At 43.4% G+C, this 19782-nt stretch overlaps 1 protein-coding gene across 2 annotated transcripts in view; it reads right to left on the bottom strand.

The window, feature by feature from the left end:
- PTPN11 (protein tyrosine phosphatase non-receptor type 11) overlaps positions 1-19782 on the bottom strand; it is a 138730-nt gene that overhangs the window by 61007 nt on the left and 57941 nt on the right. For both annotated transcript variants that reach the window (XM_073562472.1, XM_073562423.1), the window contains exons 6-10: positions 14509-14622; positions 6826-6922; positions 3844-3923; positions 3576-3734; positions 1714-1845 (exon numbers count right to left, since the gene is read on the bottom strand). In XM_073562472.1, coding sequence (XP_073418573.1) covers positions 1714-1845; positions 3576-3734; positions 3844-3923; positions 6826-6922; positions 14509-14622 — 582 coding nt within the window. The remainder of the gene's footprint in view (positions 1-1713; positions 1846-3575; positions 3735-3843; positions 3924-6825; positions 6923-14508; positions 14623-19782) is intronic.

A 19782-nucleotide genomic window follows, 5' to 3' on the forward strand; every position in this document is an offset into this window, starting at 1 on the left:
TGCAATTTTTCTTGTTTAATCGTCCCCTTTACCAATAATTCCAAACGGTGTAGTGGAAGCGGTTTAGAGGTTTCCTGGAGACAGTAACAACAAAAATATAGATAGAAGCTCATTGAAACACATCTTTTAGGGGTTCCCCCCAGGGCTGTGGAGTCGGAGTCGGAGTCGGTGCTCATTTTGGTGGAGTCGGAGTCGGAGTTGGAGTCGGTATAAAATGGACCGACTCCGACTCCTAAAATATATAATAAATTGGGTACAGTAATTCAATGCAGGATGTGCTGAATATTTTTTTATAGGAGTTTGGGAAAGTAATGAAATGTCCTATAAATGACTGTTCTATTCCTGATCTAAGGCTACATTCACGCACAGCGTTTTTCCTGTGTTTTTTGAGGATATGTTTTTCAGCTGCAAAAGCTGATCATCTTTTTAAAAAACTGCATCACCTGAAAGGTTTTTGAGCTCATAGATAATGTTTTCAATAGCAAAAGCAGATTAGAAATCTGCTCTATCTATATATCCATTTATCCATATCTGTCTATCCATATCGTATCTGTACCAAAAAGAATGAAAACCGGGTAGTACACCAATATATATTCTGTTTTATCTAAATATCTTGATTATTGGATCATAAAAATGATTAAATGTCTGAGGTTCACATTGTACTACAATAAATTTTTCACTTAAATATAAGCAATATGTGTGGGAGTCGGAGTCGTGGAGTCGGAGTCGGTGTAAGGGAAATTGAGGAGTCGGAGTCGGAGTCGCAGGTTTGGCTTACCGACTCCGCAGCCCTGGTTCCCCCACGGCAACTGGATTGGAAAGTACAACCAAGTTCTGTTTTTATGCACCATCAGAGTTGACAAAAAAAAAAAATCAAACCATCAAATGTATGTATTGTAGGAAAGTCAGGTAGGATAGGGTTAAAACCATGCGCTAGAGGTCCAGATTAAAAGGCACCTGGCTAGCTATGACCAACAACAGGCCACGTGTTCACTTATGGCTGTCAACTAGGGGAGCTGAGCAGTGTGTGGTGTTGGAGCTGGTGACCACTGAATGTGAGCCCACTGAGCCTAAAGCAGGACCTGAATTGCTGGCTGGGTGAGACCCTGTGATTGCTTTACCAACATTGAAAAAAGACTGATTTTAGTTATTACTCATGTGTTAAGAAAAGGTTGTTTTTAGTTTAAAGCACCACTCCAGCAGTTTCCCTTTATTGCACCGCTGGAGTGGGGTTTAAAATGCAATTCCCCTGTCTGATACTCACCTTCTGATGGTTTAATTTGTTTTCGCTGCCACTCCGGTCCCTCTACTGTGAAAAGTGCCCTATCTGCTGCTCCAGTGTTTCATGGAGCTAGCCAGATGTCACTTTTCAATACAAGTCTATGAGAGCCTTGTTCTGGTCTTGTTCCGGCTCTCAGACTTGCATTGCGATCTAGTGATGTAACTTCTGACTTCCGGCAGAAGTATATGACCCAGAGCTTACAATTATAGTACCATTCCCAGCGCTGGGAGGGGGAAAAAAAACCACTGGAGTGGTGCTTTAAAGAGCTGTGCAAGTTTATGGAGTTGAAGAAACCTCACTTTCTTTTGACACAAGAATCTGGTGCCTGTGTGAATTCTAGTGTCTACCTGAGAGAGTGAACTCCTACAGTATGTATGTATAAATGAAGGTACAATATAATTAAAAAGAATAAAACTAAAAAAAATACTTACTTGTCCTACTTTGGAAAGTTTAAGTTCTCTTAAGATGTAGTCATGAGCTGGTGTTTCCTTGACGTTTCTCACCCGCATGACCCCATACTCCTTTAGCGCGTGCTCTTCGGGCCAATACTTTACACATTTACTCTGAAAACATATAACGTAGCATTACTATCATCATAAACAGGAAAAGAAAAAAATATGTATCAAAACAGATGATTAAGCTGAGGCTAGGTTTACATAGGTCTCCAGATATATATATGTGTTCTCACATATATCTTTTTAGCTCTAAAAGGAGGATCTGACCATGTTATCACCTAGTGAACCGCCTTATGAATCAAAGTACGTTACTACTGTGTCTAAAACTTCACTTATCCTGAAAATGTATTCAGGAGTCAATTGTTCAGAACAAGACAGTCTCATGGAACGATGCTGAACCTTTAAAAGGGATTGTCCAGTGAAAACAAGTTAGTTATCCACAGGATAGGTGATAACTTGCTGATCGGGGGATGTCCACCCAAGGGCACCTGCACCGCTCAGGAGATCGGGGAACCTTTATCCTAGTTACAAAATGGCATTAGAGGGAGTGACGCCTGAATGGAGCAGAAGTCAAGTATGCACACTTCCGCTCCATTATAATGGGTATCCCAGGTCCCAGTGGTCAGACCCCACCTTTCAATAGTTATTACCTATTATACAGAGGGGTGATAACTTGTTTTCACCTTTAACCTCAAGCAACCAAGCTTGGTAATGGTCTTTAATTGCTCAGTGTTGTGAATTTACGGTGCAGATTTAAAAGTCTTGCAATCTAAAAAAAAAGTTGGGACTCTGGAGGTCACTGCTCCTGTTTTGTCATCTGCATAGCCCTCAATGAGAACTATGTACTAAAAAGCAGCATGGGCAGTGCCGTTACTTCTACTGGACCTAGCAATCACAAGGCCATCATGTGTCTGCCCGGAACAGCTGAGCTGCTGGATCGCAGCACACCCAGATCACCGCTGAAAGTGACACATGTATCACTAAAGTGATAATTTATCTGTAATGCGCCGTCATACCACACAATCAAAAAAAGTCCCCCTGAGAAAAAACAAACTTTTTTTTTGTATTAAAAACATTTTTTACATAATAATGAAAAAATATATACGCAAATCAGATATCCACATGACTAGCAACTAGAAGAATTAATTCAATAGGTAATTTACTTAACAGTAAAAACAATAACCCACAAAAACAAAACATTTTAATAAATTTGAATTATAGCAAATAAAATTGTTAGTAAAAGATTAATATGAGGGAATCTGACAGCAGGGTTTTGTTTTTACTATGTAATTAAAAGACCGCATGCTGTTAATGGGGTTAAAACACAGATTTCAGTGATGCCTCTCTTATCAAGCTCCATGGTAAAGTTTACTTGCAATGATTGTTTTAGCACCAGGAGCTCATCATTGTTGGACACAGCCCAAGTCTGACACCGCCCACTCCTGTGATAGGCAGCTCACTGTCTATGGACTTGTGTATATACAGAGCCTGGTGTGGGCGGGGGCAGCCTTCTCAGCTCTGTTTCATTCTAAATCTAAAAGCTCTGATTGTGTCAGAAAGGCTGCATCCAGTAATCTAAGTGACATATCGTTGGATTCAGCTTCTCTTTACCTACATGATGCTGCTCTCACATGAAGAAGCAAAAACCTGCTGACAGATTCCCTTTAATAAAACTGTATGGTTATTTTGTACATTAACGTTCTAGCTTACAATATACCAAAAAAGCCACACACTATTTTAACTTAGGTGCAACAGTTTTCATGGTAATACCAGAAAAATAAATCAGTAATATAAATAAGGATACAGGATACAAATTAGGATCACCATTTCAGACTCACCTTGCCTCGTTCTACCTCCTTAGTTGTCATGACGATAACTCTGGAGTTTTCTTGGAAAACCATTCTCCAGAAATCATTGACTGTGTTTTGCAGGCAGCCCTGAGTAGCGATGTAGCGCTTCTTCGGTTTTAAATTGTTGCATTTTGGTTCAAATTCAGGCTGGAAAGTAAAGTATGACATAGAAACATTACTACTTACAAATTGGTTGCCAGTTATGATTAAAAAAAAAAAAGACGAGATGGATCTTATGTGGAAGAAGACGACTCACCATTATGGTATTGGCATTGATGTAATCGGAAACCTGCTCATTAGGATCCCCATCATGAAGGATAACCCTTGTGTGATCAACTGTGTGAGAAGAAAACCAATTAGCCATGGAGGTCAATGGGGATTATTTCTAACAGTAGATATATCGGAGGTTGTTCACATTGCCTACATAAAAGGATTGCTAAGGTTTTTCATGTACATTTAGCACGTATTAATCTACCAAGAATATATGAACATATGTTACTGACATAGCACCTGGCACAACGCACCTTTATACATACTGTCACTCATAAGTTTACAAACATCCATTAAAACACAGTTTTTCCCAATTCCTGTACTATCCTATTACACATTCCCTCTCTTAAAGTATGTTTGTTTTTGTAGCATTGTTCCAGTGCATTTTTCATGCGTAAAAAACCCCTGCCTTTTACAATGCTAGCAAAATGAATGACCTTTCTATTATCTCATGCACATGCTCTTTTTGTTCTCTTTTTTCAGCGTTTCTAAAGCATTTTTCACCCAAATACTTAAAAAACACAAGTAAAAACGCAACGAAAATGCAAATAACAAATATTAAACGCTGGGATTTGCCCTGCCCAGAGATTAGTTTTTGCAGCACTAAAACCACAACGTGTGAACATACCCTTGGGTCACTTCACATCGTTGCTGTATTTCAGGAATGTGAAAAGTCAGGATAATACTAGAAACCGATTTTAGCTTTGATTTCTTTCACCACATTCCCAGTTCCTTAGAAGTTTACATTCATGTTGATACTATTTGGTAGCATAACTTGGGTCACCTTCCACAAGTGTCTCATAATAAGCTGCTGGAGTTTTGGTCAATTCCTCCTGACAGAACAGATGTAAATGTCTCTGATCACACACTCATCTTATCTTCATTATGTGGTCCTTAAGCCACCTTGGCACAACTTTGGATATTTGCTCGTGGTCATTGTTCATTTGGAAAACCTATTTGTTCCCAAGCTTATATCTCCATGCTGGTGATTTGAGATGTTGCTTTGCTTCATTACCGCCACATAATTTTCCTTCCTCGTAACGTCATTTATTTTGTCAAGTGCAAAAATGCCTCCTGCAGCAAAACACCCACAAAACATGATGCAGCCCCACCTCAACTTCACATATCTTTGGCTTTTTTTTCTCCATACATAACTAGGTTCAACCATTTCATTTTTATGTTATCAGACCAGTGGACATGTTTTCAAAACTTAAAACCTATGTCCCCATGTGCAATTGCAAACTGTAGTCATTTTAAATGGCCGTCTTTCACTTCTTTACATGTTATGTTAATGTAGAACACATTTTAGTGTTGCTATAGATACACTTGCACCTGTCTTCTCCGGCATCTTCAGGAGATGGTCTGGTGCGAAAAGTGGCAACCAATTAAAGAAAATTAAAGTGCATTTATGTCTAGGCGGCAAAATGTGTCTCCTTCTTGAACGGCATGAGAGCTGCTTGGTCCTATTGGTGCCTTCAGCTGTTTGGAACTTGCTCCAGACTAGTGGAGATCACACACTCTTTCTGGCAGGGCTGTGGAGTCGGTAAGCCAAACCTCCGACTGTGACACTTCAATTTCCATGACACCGTCATCAACTCCGACTCAACCAAAATGGGCTCAGACTCCGACTCCACAGCCCTTCCAGGGCTGTGGAGTCGGTAAGCCAAACCTAAGATTCCTTAATTTCCATGACACCGACTCCACCAAAATGGGCTCAGACTCCGAAACCACGATTCCGACTCCACAGTCCTGCTTTCTGGTGTCTTGACTAATTTGCTTGTAACTACTTATGATGTCAAACAAAGAGGTAAACAATCCTCAAAGGTAGTCCTAAAAGTATTGCCAGATATACACCATGGATTAACTAAAAAGGTGTCCATTAGGTGTCAGAAGCAATGGCATCATTTTCTGGAAAATTTCCAAACAACTTGCAACAATAGACTTCTGATCCACTGGAAGTTTGAAATACTTTGGCTGCAACACACTCCGCCCGGCTACATCATCAACAACTAAACTACATCAAAATCACATAACTCAGATACAACAAACGTAATATGCAAACATTTTGCAGTTCCTGATCACGTGACCTGAAACATTTTGAAGTTCCTGATCACGTGTCCTGAAGCATTTTGAAGTTCCTGATCACGTGACCTGAAGCATTTTGAAGTTCCTCATCACGTGACCTGAAGCATTTTGAAGTTCCTCATCACGTGACCTGAAGCATTTTGAAGTTCCTGATCACGTGACCTGAAGCATTTTGAAGTTCCTGGTCACGTGACCTGAAACATTTTGAAGTTCCTGGTCATGTGACATGAAATGGCCGTCAGGAGAAAGGTCCTCCAGCTACTAAGGCTGTGCAGCATCCGTGCTGGTCCTGGAGCCTTCACACCTGCCCTGCGCTGATCACAAAGATCAATGTTGGGCAGGAGTAATTTTCTCAGTCATTGGGAAGGACGCTATGACAAAGTTCTCCTCAATCACAGGAAGCTACATCCAGACTATAAAACGCATCCGCTTTTTATCAAGATTTTTTTCTTGCTAAAAAGTACACGTTATAGTAAAAAATAAGATACTTGTTCTCTTCACCATATCTGACAAAGCTAAACTGCATGAAAGCATTAGGCTCATAACTGACCCCCATGTCTCTATATAGCAGCCACATGGTTGCTCCATCCATTAGATTATTTGTACAGCATCACATTATCAAATCACGTGGCTGATGTGTGGCAGGATCTGCAGTACTTGGCATCGGTCACTCCATACACTGTATACAACCACTGTGAAATATGTTAAAAGCTGATAAATGGGGCTGAGGGTGTCTGACCCCCTCAAACCCGATATTGATGACCTATCTTAAAAGAACATTCTCAAAATAATAGTGGATAATCTCCTTATTGGCAATTTGGAGAGTCTCTAGAAAAAGGAGTATTCCCGAGTCCTATAAAGAGAAAAAGTAACCTGTACTTACAAGGCAAGATATTCTTGTAACGGTTCTTATTCTTGTTTTCGGGTCTTTGCCCCTCTTTACGACTGTATAGCAGTTTGCATTCCTGCTGCTGCAAAGTCTGGGAACAGAATAAAGTAAAAAAAATAAAATAAAATAAAAATCGTTTTTGTAAAAGAAATAGAAACATTTATCTGTGTCATCTAAAGCAGCTGTTATGCGCTTCCTCCCCAGCAGCTGCAGGTACATCTCCCAGACTGAGCAATTACCTGTCAGTCAGAGTTACAATGAGGTCTGCTGTCAACATGTTCTTAAAATATACACCCCTCTTGTGGATGGCATGCCACAGATTTCTACATGGAGAAGCAGAGGCGGAAATAATCTGAGCACCTCATTATCCGCTGCACTATATTTCAAGGACACGAATTTCACCACCCAGGAAAATATATTTTAATAGCCTCATAAAAAGCAATGGATTTTATTTGTGAACGCCAACATGGAAATATGAAATATTAAGCAATAAGATCTTATTAGAAAAACAAACAGCGCAGAATTCTTCCCAACCAACTTTCCAGAGTTACCGAACACTATACTTGGTGATGGAGGAGCCGAATCCTGACAGTATGAGGTCTTCGCAATGTAACAGACAGGTATACCGGTTTGCATAAAGGATATTTTTAGCGTCCTCCATCCATGAAGTGGTGAATGACTGCAAACAGCATGGAATAACCTTCAGATTATATTTGTCACGGGAAGAGGCTGTCGGAGCGGTTGCATTGTGTGCTCATGGCATTATTCTGGAAACTATTTAAATAGACTCATTAATCCACCAGCGAGAACAACTGAATTTCGATGCTTCAGCCACACGCTTGCCAGGCCCGCACTTTACATGAGAAGGAAATGGTCGGCATTTTATACAAATCCCTGGATAACCACAATTAAGTACTGTTCTGCTACAGTCGCAATTTGGGGAAAATTCTTGGTCAGCTCCACCATGGCAGGGAAAGACATTTCAAGGCTGTCTCTACAGATGAGAGAGATGATGTAGTCCCAGTATTTATAATGGGTAGTTTTTTATCATTAAAAAAAAACTGAAAAATTCCAAAATTGGTTGCACCCAATAATTGAGCTCGGCAGTCATGCACCATGTACCGTACTGTGGAATTACTGCTGAGCCCAGTGACTGGCTGCAGTGGTCACAATGTTAATAAAGACCGAGCAGGCAGAAAACAAAGAGGTGGCACTGGGCAGGGGCTACAGCAAATAAGTAACGCTTCTTTTGATATTTTACACCATAACCAGCATTGGCAAAAATCTTTTATAGAACCGGACAACCTCTCTAAGGTCATACTGTAGGTAAAGGATCTTTGTCAGTAATAATGTAAAAGAAAAGGCAATTCGCCTGTATGTGTCCTCCAAAGTGACCAACAAGTAGGGTCTAAAATCAATATGACGCCTAGACAACTAATGATTCACCAGGGTATAATGTATAAATACACCTAATGACAGCCAACTCCGACACCTTCAGACAAATGTATCTCAGTGGTAAAAAGTTCCAATAAAGTGTTGCCTAAATGTATGGAAATTCAATAATTGCATAAAAAAATAAATAAGTAACCAACAATCAATTAAGGCTGAACAAAATACAATATATGGACAAAAGCATGGAGACACCTACAGGAGCTTTAATGACATCCTACTAAATCCATAGGCATTGGGAAGGCTTTCTACAAGATTTTGGAGTGGGCCTGTGGGAGTTCTTGCTCTAAAAGACCACTAGTGAGTTGACACTTATGTCTGATCACTGGACCTTGCTCACAATCACTGATCTAGTTCATCCAAAAAGGTATCTGATGTATTTGAGGTCATGACCGAGCCAAGTTCTTCCATACCAATCTCACTGCACCATACCTTTATGGACCTTCATCATGCAGTGGTGACAGTCATACTGGAACAGACAAGGGCCTTTTCCAAACTATTCCCATATACAATTGTCCACAGTGCCTTGGTATGCTGAAATTAAGGTTTTCCTTCACTGGAAAAAAGTGGCCTTCAGTCAACTTCTAAAAAACGTTGGACATCTGGTATTGTGCTTGGTGATATAAGGCTTGTGTGCAACTGTTCATCCATGGAAACTCACGCCATGAAGACCTTGAGGCAGTTTTCATTTTGAGGTTAGTTTCAGAGGAGGTTTGGACATTGCAGTTATGAGTTAGCATAGCGTTGGTGACTTATGTATCATGCCCTTTCGCACTTGACCATCCCGCTCTGTAACTGGTCTGTCATTTTGTGGCTGAGTTGCTGTGGTTCCTAAACACCTCCACTTTTCATTAATATCAAGGATCATGAAATTTATTCCCTCCTAAACATTCCACGAACTGACTTGTTACAAAGATGGACTATTACAGTACCACACTGGAATTCGGAGAGCTCTTCAGTGACCATTCTTTCACAAATCTTAGTAAACAGCAACCTGGGAGGCCAAGGGCTGGATTTTTACATAACTGGCTATAGGACTGAATAAAAAAACCTGAATTCAAGAGGAGAATCCTAATACACTATATGGAGAAAAGTATCTTCTACTTGTGTTCATACAGAACAGCGCCTCTAACATAATCTACAGCATTTATTACCATGTACACCATACAACCATGTATGTGAAATCCTCTTCCAACCTTTTTGCTGTTAATAATGGACCATATGGGCAGGGCTGTGGAGTCAGAGTCGGAGTCGTGGAGTCGGAGCCCATTTTGGTGTAGTTGGAGTCATGGAAATTGAGGAGTTGGAGGTTTGGCTTACCGACTCCACAGCCCCGGCAGGGTTGTGGAGTTGGAGTCGTGGAGTCGGAGGCCATTTTGGTGGAGTCTGAGTCATGAAAATTGAGGAGTCGGAGTCAGAGGTTTGGCTTTCCGACTCCACAACCCTGGAGTCGGAGTCGTGGAGTCGGAGACCAATTTGGTGGAGTCGGAGTCATGAAAATTGAGGAGTCGGGAGTTGGAGTCAGAGGTTTGACTTACCGACTCCACAGCCCTGGAGTCGGAATCGTGGAGTCAGAGCCCATTTTGGTGGAGTCAGAGTCATGAAAATTGAGGAGTCGGAGGTTTGGCTTACCGACTCCATAGCCCTGCATAAGGGAAACACAAAAATACATTAATGACCAACATTTACATGCCTCCTAGCTTGGGTGGGTTTTCCATAAAGACGTCTCATCTGCGGGACTACTGAAAGAGAATGGTGGCACACATCCAGCCACCGTGCCATAGCTGCCGTGGGGACATCACCAACCATGGTGCAATATCCTATAACCAGGGAGGGCCAGGGCCAGCAGCAAAGGAACCAAGAATATTCCGCATGGTAGTTATATTAGAAAACCTATTTCCTCTCTTAGTTTCATAACCGGATGACCCCTTTCATTCCTTTGCGTTACGCCTAGAGGTTCAATCTTAGGGCCCCGTCACACATAGCGATCTCGCTAGCGAGATCGCTGCTGAGTCACAAGTTTTGTGACGCAACAGCGATCTCACCAGCGAGATCGCTGTGTGTGACAGCGATCAGCGACCGGCCCCCCTGCCGGTATCACTGATCGCTCTTGGAAAGCCCTGGACATTTATTTGATCGCTGGACTCCCGCTGGCCAGCACGCATCGCTGCGTGTGACAGGCGGGAGACCAGCGATCAGCTGGTAACTAAGGTAAACGGAGGGTTTCTAAGCACTGGGCGGTGCTTAGAAACCCTATGTGTACCTTAGTTACCAGCGCGCTGATGCAGGGAGCTGGTAACTAAAGTACACATCGGGTTTCTAAGTGACGCACGTCCCTTAGAAACCCGATGTGTACCTTAATTACCAGCTCCCTGCATCAGCGCGCTGGTAACTAAAGTACACAGCGACGCCGGGCGCTCAGTGTCGCTCGCTGTGCTGATCGCTTGTGAAGCTGCTTGTTTGACAACTCAACAGTGATCATGTAGCGACTCACCAGCGATCCTGACACGTTGATATCGTTGTCGGGATCGCTGGTGAGTCGCTATGTGTGACGGAGACCTTACTTTCTGCATTATTTTCACAGTGTGCTTTTAACGGCTAATTACAATTCTCTTTCAAGTGACTGGTTTCACCTCCTGACAAAATTAAGCCCTTTACATACAAACATTACGTGACCTCCTTGCATCGCACATATTTACCTTCTGTGCAATGTATAATTAATAGGAATTAGCAGCGCTTACAAGCCAGGCAAAGTGATGCGTCGGCCATCTGTTTGCAGTTGTTAATTCTGAATTAAACAGAGTCCTGGTCATTTAGGTCTAGCCTTTTTACTCCAAAAGTTCTCATTATGCAGCACTATACCTTGCCTCAGACACTGCAGCATGAGACGCGAGAACACAGGCAATGCGGTGCTTTCTTACAGACAGAATGCTGCAATGCCACAGTCCAAAAAAAAAAAAAAAGAAAGAGCTAGAGTAAAATAGTGTGCAAAGTAAGTAGCGATCGGCAAGTAATGACTATCGATAACCATAGACGTACACATCTGGGCAAAACAATTAACAAATGCACACACCATCATTTTAACATTTGCTGTAGCTTTTCATTCGCTGTGATCCAGCTATTTACAGCCAAACATGTAACTTCTGCAGGTATTACAGTCTTGCAACAAGCGGCCATATATCACCTCTGCAATATTAATTAATGCTAGCGCATGTAATAGGTGATGAAGAGCTGCGGGTGTGACTGTGTGCGGTCACGCTGCAATTACTCGCAGCCCTAGATCTCGGCGAATATCACGACACACTTCTTCCATCTACAGATAACTTATTACCAGTCATGCATGACATCTACGAAGATGTGCAATGGAGTCAGTCTAGTACTTCCCGCTCACAGATTGCGACCTTAGATTTCCAGCATGTCACAGCAGGTTTTTTTGTTTTGGTTTTTTTCGTTTGTTTTTTTTTTATGGACATCAGTGACAGAAAAGCTGTGACACTGAGAATTGCTTGTGAAAAAGAAAAAAAAAAATCAATGTGTTGTTTTAACTTGCAGTATCAACAGAAATGGCTAAGGGGCAGCTTCAACATAGATTATAGACCTTCAATAAAAGATTAGTCACTGAGTTTGCTAAAAATGGTTCTCAGGCAGCGCACAATCCTGAATCAGGAGCAGAGGCGCTGATGACATCTACCTGGGTGCATGCACAATTGCACATGGTCTACTCTAAAAAAAAAAGGGGGATACGTGAAGGATCCCATGCAGCCATGCAAGCAAAGCAGCAGCACTCACTTCCCGGTGACTATATGAAACCGTGCAGCTAGAACACTTCCAATATATTAATCTTTTATAGGAACAGATGTTCCACAGTCTAATCAATAGTAGTGAACAACACCCCATCCATAAATTGAAAATCCTTGATTTTTATCCCATTAGGTTAAAAAAAATTAGGAGGCGATCTGAGATGACACTGGAGTTTCCTGGCCCTACATGACATGAGAGGCTATTTTTCAAAGCTTTGGCGGAAAAAAAAGCTTTAAAAAAAAAAAAAAAAAGCTTTGAAAAGCCGCATTTTGCTTGCAAATAAAAATGCGTCTTCTCTTCTGGCGTTTTCCACAACATTCTCGCCTCAGCTCCGACAAACTGGGTGAAGCTGGAGTGTGCCAGTATGTTACATCCCCTGCTTGTCAAATGTATGCAAGCAGTGGAGATCGCTACGCCACAACTCTTCCTCCAGCAATGGCTGGAGTTAGATTTATGCAGAGGTGCACGCTACTACACAGATCACCTGATTCATTAAAGGGAACCTGTCAGCAGGATTGTGCACAGTAACCTACAGACAGTGTCAGGTCAGCGCTGTTATACTGATTATAATGATACCTGGGTTGATGGAATCCATCTTGTGGTTGTTCTTTAATCTTTGTTTTCAGTTTTGAGTTAGTGATATGCTCGTGCTCTGGGGTGGGGCTGTGTGGGGTCTTCATGTGGCGCTCTGATTAGGTATGCATAATGCAGACTGCTGACAGGTCACGGATTCCTCACTGACCTGCCCCCTAGTTTACATAATCAATATTATATATACATACTAAGATTAAAAAAAAACAAAACATTCTGCAAGCGAGTGCCAGCCGTGGTACCTGCGCTGCAGCATCATCGCATGTGTAATGTGCATATTGGGGCATAATCTATGGAGCATCTTATGGGGCAGCATATAGGGGTATAATATATGGAGCATCTTATAGGGGCAGCATATGGGGGAATAATCTAAGGAGCATCTTATAGGGGCAGCATATTGAGGCATAATCTATGGAGCATCTTACGGGGGCAGCATATAGGGGTATAATCTATGGAGCATCTTATAGGGGCATAATCTAAGGAGCATCTTATAGGGGCAGCATATTGGGGTATAATCTATGGAGCATCTTATAGGGGCAGCATATGGGGGAATAATCTATGGAGCATCTTAAAGGGGCAGCATATGGGGGAATAATCTATGGAGCATCTTATGGGGGCAGCATACTGGGGCATAATCTATGGAGCATCTTATGGGGGCAGCATATGGGGGCATAATCTATGGAGCATCTGGGGCCTATTCTATGAAGCATCTATTGGGGCCATAACCTTTATGGAGCAGCATATGCGGGATATTATTCTAGGGAGCATCTTATGGGGCCATTATTAACCTTTGTGCAGCATTATATGGGGTGTATTTTGTATGGAGCATCTTATGGGGCCATCATGAACTGTATGGAGCATTATATGGGGCTCCTGATTCAGTATGGATATTCAAAAACATTTAACCTACTGATGTCTCAATTAATTTTACTTTTATTGGTATCTATTTTTATTTTTTAAGTTTACCAGTAGCTGCTGCATTTTCCACTCTAGGCTTATACTCGAGTCAATAAGTTTTCCCATTTTTTTTGTGGCAAAATTAGGAGGGGTCGGCTTATACTCGGTCGGCTTATACTCGAGTATATATGATATATGCACATTACACATGTGATTATGCTGCAGTGCAGGTGCCACCCAGAAGGGTTTTTTTAGTATGTACTGTATATATAATATTATGTAAACTAGGGGGCAGGTCAGTGAGGGATCAGTAAGTCCTGTCAGAAGTCTGCATTATGAATAACTAATCAGAGCACCACATGAAGACCCCCCACAGGCCGCCTCAGGGAATGAGCATATCATTAACTCAAAACTGAAAATAAAGATTAAAAAGCAAACACAAGATGGATATCATCAACCCAGGTATTATTTTAATCAGTATAATGGCGCCGACCTGACACTGTCTGTAGGTTACTATGCACAATCCTGCTGACAGGTTCGCTTTAAGAGCGTCAGGCTTCCACTCCAAAACACGCCTTCATCAAGACTGGTGAGAGAACTGAACTTTTTGGTTAATTGCTGGAGATTACTATTGATCTGGTTGTGAAGCATCATTACGTGTAGCCGATGCAGAGTGATTTCTCTTTTGTGCATCTTACTGGATTGAGGAACGTGGCTAACTACATCCATATGTTGGTGAATAGCTGACTACATCAATTTCACTTTTTTTTTTTTTTTTTTTTTAAATAACCCTTTTAAGATGCACCCATAAGACTGATCAGATTAGGCAATCAGACATATTAAGAATAAAATGTCTCCTCCAAAAAAGGTCAATGTGTTTCAAAAATATAATTGAATAATTACAGTATTAGAAACAAAAAAGGCCATTTCCATCCATACCTCAAACTCTTCCCAAAAGCCCTGCTTAAATTTCTCAGCAGTTTCAGCAGGTTTACTCAGCTCCTTCACTCGGCTCTCAATTTCTGCAGCATTTATACGTGTGGTATTCAAAGGCTGAAATAAAGCAATATTAAGAGTTATCACAAGTAAAAGAGACTCAATTTGAAATTGCCGCATGGGTTAAAAGCATTGTCCAATACTTTTATATTGATGACCTATCATTATGTACAGGTGCTTCTCACAAAAGTAGAATATTATCAAAAAGTTAATTTGACACACTTGTGGAGTGTGTCAATGACTGCCTTCCGCACATCTGTCAAGTCAACAGTCTTCCCCATGCTTGTGGAGCCTACTGAAAAAGATTAGGGACCTTTATAAATGCTTAGGAAGCCTTTGCAGGTGTTTTTTGTAAATTATTCTAATTTACTGAGATAATGACTTTTGGGTGTTCATTGGCTGCAAGCCATAATCATCAACATTAACAGAAATAAACACTTGAAATAGATCACTCTGTTTGTAATGACTCTATATAATATATGAGTTTCACTTATTGTATCAAAGAACTGAGATATATTTACTTTTTGATGATATTCTAATTTTGTGATAACCACCTGTACAGTGGGGAAAATAAGAATTTGATACACTGCTGATTTTTCACGTTTTCCCACCTACAAAGAATGGAGAGGTCTGTAATTTTTATAGTAGGTACACGTCAACTGCAAGAGACAGAATCTTAAATAAAATCCAGAAAATCACATTGTATGATTTTTACACAATTAAATTGCATGTTATTGCATAAAATATTTAAACACTTACATACCAACAATAATTGTGGCTCTCACAGACCTGTTAGCTTTTCTTTAAGAAGCCCTCCTGCTCTGCTCTCACTACCTGTATTAAATGCACCTGTTTGAACTTGTTACCTGTATAAAAGACACCGGTACACACACTCAATCACACTCCAACCTTTCCACTATGGCCAAGACCAAAGAGCTGTCTAATGACACCGGGGACAAAATTGTAGACCTGCACAAGGCTGGGATGGTGTACAGGTCAATAGGCAAGCAGCTTGGTGAGAAGGCAATAACTGTTGGCACAACTATTAGAAAATGGAAGAAATACAAGATGACTATCAATCTTCCTCGGTCTGGGGCTCCATGCAAGATCTCATTTCATGGGGTAAAGATGATTCTGAGAAAGGTCAGGAATCGGCCCAGAACTACACTGTAGGACCAGGTCAGTGACCAGAAGTGAGCGGGGACCATAGTCTTAAACAATACCATTATTAATACACTTCTTCATCATGAATTAAAATCCTGAAGAGCACGCAAGGACCCCCTGCTCACGCAAGCACATGTCCAGGCCAGTTTGAATTTCGCTTATAACCATCTAGATCAGGGGTCTCAAACTGCATTCCTCGAGGGTCGCAAACCATGCGTGTTTTTGAGATTTCCTTAAGCACAAGGTGCTGGAATCATTATCTGTGCAGGTGACTAAATTATCAGCTGTGCAATACAAGGAAATCCTGAAAACATGACCTGTTTGCGGCCCATGAGGAACGCAGCTTGAGACCTCTGATCTAATGATCCAGAGGAGGCATGTGAGATCAGATGAGAGCAAAACCACCATGGTTACTTACCGGTAGCCGGTTTTTCCGGAACCCATGACAGCACCACACGAGAGAGGGATCTGCCCCGCCAGGACAGGAACCTACTGAAACATAAGGGGCGGCACCTCTCCCCCGCTTCAGTTGGATTACAGAGCATTGAGAGGACTTCCCGGTTAGTTACATGTTTATCCATCACCACATCACACAAATGCGCCCGACTATTGTGCACACCCATATGGTGAAAAAAGGGGGGGAATATACGGGTGCTATCATGGGTTCCGGAAACATGGATTTTTGTGAGTACTCACCGTAAAATCCTTTTCTCCGAGACGCTCATTGGGGGACACAGATACTGTGGGTGTATGCTTCTGCCGCTAGGAGGCTGACACTAAGTGAAAAAAAGAGGTTAGCTCCTCCTTCGCAGTATACACCCTCGCCCCTATTGTGTGCGGAAATCAGTTTGGTGCCAAAGCAGTAGGAGGACAACAAATCAGCCTTAATACAGGTACAACATGTCCAAAGGAAAACACCACCCTTATATCAAATAAGTAAACACATATTCATTTAAACAAGAGCCAACTGGCTAATAGGGTGGGTGCTGTGTCCCCCAATGAGCGTCTCGGAGAAAAGGATTTTACGGTGAGTACTCACAAAAATCCATGTTTTTCCTTCGCCTCATTGGGGGACACAGATACTGTGGGATGTCCTAAAGCAGTCCCTGGGTGGGAGATTGACTCACCGATTCAAGCTACATGCACCTCCTGATTAAAGGTGCGCCAACGTTGCTTGGAGAATCCTTCTACCCAGGTTTGCATCCGCCTGAGCCTGGATATTATGTTTGGCAAATATGTGCAGGCTGGACCAGGTTGCCGCCTTGCAAACCTGTTCCGTCGAAGCATGATGCCGAAGCGCCCAAAAGGTGTCCACCGCCCGGGTAGAGTGCGCTCTGATCCCTGCTGGAATCGGCGTGCCTCTAATGCAGTAGGACTCCTGAATAGTCAAACGAATCCATCTGGCTATGACTTTGAGGCAGCGAGTCCCTTCCTGCGTTCTTCAGGGAGCACGAACAACGTGTCCGTCTGAGTAAAGGGTGCCGTCCGCGACACGCACCTTCGGAGGGCTCTTACCAGGTCTAACGTGTGAAGAGCCTTCTTCCACACGGTGCACCGGTGCAGGACAAAATGAAGGCAAAACAACATCTTCATTGATGTGAAAAAGAGGACACGACCTTCGGCAGAAAAGGAGGGACTGGTCTGAGGACCACCTTATACCTATGGAAAGTGAGGAACGGAGCTCGGCAGGATAGAGCCGCCAGCTCTGAAACCCGCCTGATGGAAGTGATGGCCACTAAGGGAACTAAGGGAAAGGTACCTCAAAGCGATATCCTGAAGCGGTTCCAATGGAGCTTCCTGCAGAACACTTAGGACCATGTTAAGAACCCAGGCGTCCATCGGCGCCATATAGGGAGGTATCAAGTGGGACACTCCCCGGATGAAAAGTTTTCACCTGCAAATTGGTAGCAACCCTGCACTGGAACAGGACGGATAAGGCCGACATTTGTCTCCTGCGGAAACCTTGGGCAAAGCCCGAGTCTAATGCTCTACCGACTGAGCTATCCAGGCTCTCTGAGCCCGACTGGAGAAAAACCAAGATGCTGGAGATCGAGAATCTTAGCGGAGAAACACAGCGGCCTCGACATCAAGCAAAGAACACCTTCCAGGTGTGGTGGTAAATTCATGCTGAAGCAGGCCTCCGGGCGCTAATCATTGTAGCGACCACCTTGCTCCCGAACCCTGCCTGGGTTAGAATCCAAGATTCAACGGCTCTGCCATCAAACACCGGGTCCCTGAGTTCGGGTGGCAAATTAGCCCTTGAGACGGTAAATCTGGGCGCTCTAGCAGGCGCCCAGAAACATCGGCGAGCAGCTGCCTTAGATCTGCGTACCACTCTCGACGGGGGCCAGCAGAATCGCCGGCCCCCCTTCCGTCTTGATCCCTTTGCTGACTCTCAGGAGTAGTGGCAGTTGGGAAATAGATATGGGAGACGAAACTGGTTCCATGGCAGAACCAACGCGTCCACCGCGAATGCCTGCGGGTCCCTGGCCCGAGCAACATATGTGGGCACCTTGGCATTCACTCTGGAAGCCGTCAGGTCCACATCCGGAGCTCCCCACAGTTGACAAATCTGTTGAAGAACTTCGGGATGTAGAGACCACTCTCCAGATGCAATACCCTGCCGGCTGAGGAAGTCTGCCGCCCAATTTTCCACGCCCGGGATGTGGACAGCCGACATCACCGAGTGGTTTGCTTCGGCCCACTGAAGAACATGCTCCACCTCGCGCATGGTTGTTCTGCTGTGGGTGCCCCCCTGACAAATTATGTAAACCACCGCCGTGGCGATGTCCGATGGAATCCAGACGGGGCGGCCTGCTAGAAAGTGATGAAACTTCTGCAGAGCCAGCCGAATTGCTCGTATCCCCAATAAGTTGATCGGGAGGCGTGCCTCCTGTGGCGACCACTGTTTCTGGGTTGTGTGGTGGCGAAACACCGCTCCCCAACCGAGGAGACTGACGTCAATTGTCATTATCAGCCCATGACATGGGGGGAAAGGTTTCCCCTAGGCCAGAGAGGAACTGGTTATCCACCATCCGAGCGACTGCCGGACTTGAGAGGACAATTTGCACCGCCGATCGAGCGTGAAAGGATTCTTGTCCCAGGCTGACACGAGGCGTGCTGCAGGAGGTGAAGGATGGAACTGGACGAAAGGTATCGCTTCGATTGCTGCCACCATTTTCCCTAGGATGCTTATCGCGGATCGGATGGTATGAGGGACTGGTTGGCGTAGTGTCCGGACTCCCTGCCGGAGACTAGCGCCCTTTCCTGAGGGAGAATTATCAACCTTCAGCAGTGTCGAAGATCATTCCTAGGAAGGAGATCCTCTGAGCTGGCACAAGGGATGATTTCTTTGCATTGACCAACCATCTAAGCGGCAAGAGTATCTAGCGTGATGTTGACACCTTCCTCACATGCCCGTATTGACGGGCCCTTGACCAAGAGGTCGTCCAGATAAGGCAAGACGACTATGCCTCAAGAATGCAGTGTGGCCCTGACAATTGCCATAACTTTTGTGAACACTCTGGGAGCCGTGGCTAGCCCGAAGGGTAGCGCTACGAACTGAAAATGCTGAACGCTGATGGCGAAGCGCAGCTGCCTCTGATGAGGAGGAAAAAATGGGAATATGCAGAAATGCGTCCTGGCTGTCAATTGAGGCCAAGTATTCTCACTGCTCCATGACCACTATGACTGAACGGAGACTCCATCCGGAAATGACTGATGCTGATGAATTTGTTCAGAAGCTTTAGGTCCAAAAACAGGCCTGACAGACCCGTCCTTTTTGGGAACCGCAAAAAGGTTGGAATAAAACCCCTGAGCTCTTCCGTGTTCCGGCACTGGAACAATGACTCCGTTGTGCAGGAGCGACTTGATGGCTCCCATTAGAGCCCTTACCTGGGTATCCACCCTGGGAAGCCGGGAAAGAAAAAACCATCTTGGAGGGTATCTGACAAATTCTATTCTGTAACCTGAGGACACCAATTCTTTTACCCATGCGTCGTGAGCGATGTTGGCCCAGACGTGGTGAAAACAGAGTAGGCGGCCGCCCACTTT

The sequence above is a fragment of the Dendrobates tinctorius genome, unplaced genomic scaffold, assembly GCF_039654945.1.
Source record: "Dendrobates tinctorius isolate UK_male_01 unplaced genomic scaffold, ASM3965494v1 ptg000003l, whole genome shotgun sequence".
Taxonomy (NCBI): Eukaryota; Metazoa; Chordata; class Amphibia; order Anura; family Dendrobatidae; genus Dendrobates; species Dendrobates tinctorius.